Consider the following 2,566-nt stretch of genomic DNA (forward strand, 5'->3'; position numbering starts at 1 on the left):
ATCTCCTCCACACCTTCAGAAGAACCATTGGAGCTGAGTGGAGATAGGATGACTGGAGCGTTGTCGTTCTGATCCAGAATGAACACGTTCACTGTGACGTTGCTGCTGAGTGACGGAGTCCCAGAATCAGTGGCGACAACTTGGAACTGGAAAGTTTTTAGTGTTTCAAAGTCGAAACTTTTAAGCGCAGATATTTGCCCTGTATCAGAATTCACATTTAAGAAGCTCGTTACGTCATTTTGTCTGACTATATTATATATTACAGCTGCGTTTTGATTTACGTCGTTATCTGTCGCACTGACTGAGAAAACTGAAGCACCAGCAACGTTGTTCTCTCTCAGGTAAAATTGTAACGGGTTTTGGGAGAATTGTGGACTGTTATCATTCACATCTGATATTTGAATTCTGAGAATTTTAATCGCAGATAATGGAGGTTCTCCGCAATCCGTTCCTTTTATTGTCATTTCGTATTGTTGGTCTTTTTCTCTGTCCAGAAATTCTTTGGTGACAACGGAATAAATGTTCTCCTTGTAGGAAGGCTTTAGCTCAAATGGTACATTGCCGTCTATCTGCACTATTACCTTTCCGTTAACACTTGAATCTTTGTCCGTTACACTAACAAGTGAAATCACCGTACCAGGCTTTGAATCTTCAGAGACGGTGTCTGAAAGTGAAGTGACCTCTATTTCTGGAGCGTTATCATTCACGTCTTTTATCTTTATAATAACTCTGCATCTCCCTATAAGTGGAGGTTGCCCTTTGTCAGATGCTTGAACATCTAGTTTGTAAGTGTCAGAATCCTCAAAATCTAGAGCATTTTCTAGTGTTATTGCTCCACTCACGCTATCTAACCGGAATACTTCATATGCTTTACGCGGCAGTGTTTTGCTAAGGTTGTACTCTATCTCCCCGTTTGTACCTTCGTCTGGATCTGTTGCATTTAACGTTGTAAGAGTTGTGCCAACTAATGCATTCTCTTGAATTTCAATTTGATAAATCTCTTTATTGAATGCCGGGCGATTGTCATTACTATCAAGGACAATAATGGAAATATTAAGCGTCGCCGATTTTGGAGGTTTGCCTCCATCAGCCGCTGTTAAAATAAACACGTGCTTTTTCTTTTGTTCTCTGTCTAAGGATTTTTTTAATACTAAATATGGCACTTTCTCCTCCTCACTCTGGATTACCTCAATATCAAAATGATCATTTGACGTTAATGTGTACGTGCGGATGGAGTTTATTCCAGCATCCGGATCGCGGGCCGCATCCAACTGAAATCTTGTTCCTAGTGATGAATGCTCCGCTATTTCAAACGTTTGTTCGTTTTCAGAAAAGCTGGGATAATGATCATTTACATCTGCTATATCGACAACAACATGGTGCATCTCCAAGGGGTTTTCAACGAGAATTTTCAGCTCCATTAGGCATGCGCCGCTACCGTGACAAATCTCCTCTCTGTCAATTTTTCTACGAACCTGTAAAGCACCGTTGTCTGAATTCACCTCAAAATACGCCTCCTTGGATCCAGGCACAACTCGAAATCGACGATCAACCAATGAGGCTTTATCCAAACCAAGATCTTTTGCAATATATCCCACAGCGGTTCCTTCGTTTACCTCCTCTGGGATGGAGTACCTCAGTTCAGCCAGAACTTGTTCCGCGACAATCAGCAGTACGGCTAAATAAATACCAAACCAGCCACGGTTAGATGATCTAAACAGTCTCTCCATTGTTTCCAGCCCCACACGTCCACTTTTGTTCTTTTTCTATATCAATCCGATGCAAATGTGATACCACCCGTCCGTTCCTCTTATGTTGCCTACATCTCCGGCTAACAGCTACCTAACAAAAGATTTTACTAGTGGGAGGAACCATGACTCTTAACGGTTTGCTGTGTTGTGGTGACACCAAGTGGGAAACATTGCATACTATTTAATTTAGTCGGCTAATAGAACAATCATGCAAATTTATAAGTGTGTATCCTAATCCTTCCTTACTTGCACATAATAGTAAAGGACGTGCAGTTAAGAAAAAAAAGAGCGACATACTTGTGTCAGAAAAGGTGTATGATAAAAAATAGTTCAGATGCTGCAAATATGAAGGTTAAGAGGTTAGTTATAAATTCGGTAAAGCAGTTTAAGTTGTGACTAGAAGGCATATTGCCAATGCATAAATGGCATTAATACAACTAAATGAAACAACACAACACAAGACATTAGTTTAACTGCTCTTTCAGTTTCAGCAAACATTCCCAAAGACTTCTAACATGAAATTGTTTGACAGGTGTGTTTACACAGAATAGTTCGTACTCCAGTGCTAGGTGACAAAATAAACCACACTAAAACAAAAAAAAAAAAGAAAAAGAAAATCAATACATCTTTATGGCAGAGTAACCAATCACTACAAGTAAACGTTTTTATAAAGTCATTAATGATGTAATCTGTCCGATGGGATGCCGCAAACGCTTCCAAATTAAAGGAGAATAAATTACATTGCCTACCTCTTCAGATGTTCTCCTCCTGTCAGGTAGCACCAGTGTGTTTGCATGACTTCCAGGTACTATAGT

The 2,566-nt window shown here is 39.9% G+C and overlaps 1 protein-coding gene across 1 annotated transcript; it reads right to left on the reverse strand.

Moving 5' to 3' along the window:
• Positions 1-2: 2 nt before the first annotated feature.
• On the reverse strand, positions 3-1,882 carry LOC103129924 (protocadherin-10-like; the record flags this gene model as incomplete). Its single annotated transcript, XM_007541162.2, has 1 exon — positions 3-1,882. A coding segment is annotated over exon 1 (1,728 nt), but the record flags the coding sequence as incomplete, so codon positions are not given.
• Positions 1,883-2,566: the final 684 nt, after the last annotated feature.

Source organism: Poecilia formosa, unplaced genomic scaffold (genome assembly GCF_000485575.1).
Source record: "Poecilia formosa unplaced genomic scaffold, Poecilia_formosa-5.1.2 Scaffold592, whole genome shotgun sequence".
Taxonomy (NCBI): Eukaryota; Metazoa; Chordata; class Actinopteri; order Cyprinodontiformes; family Poeciliidae; genus Poecilia; species Poecilia formosa.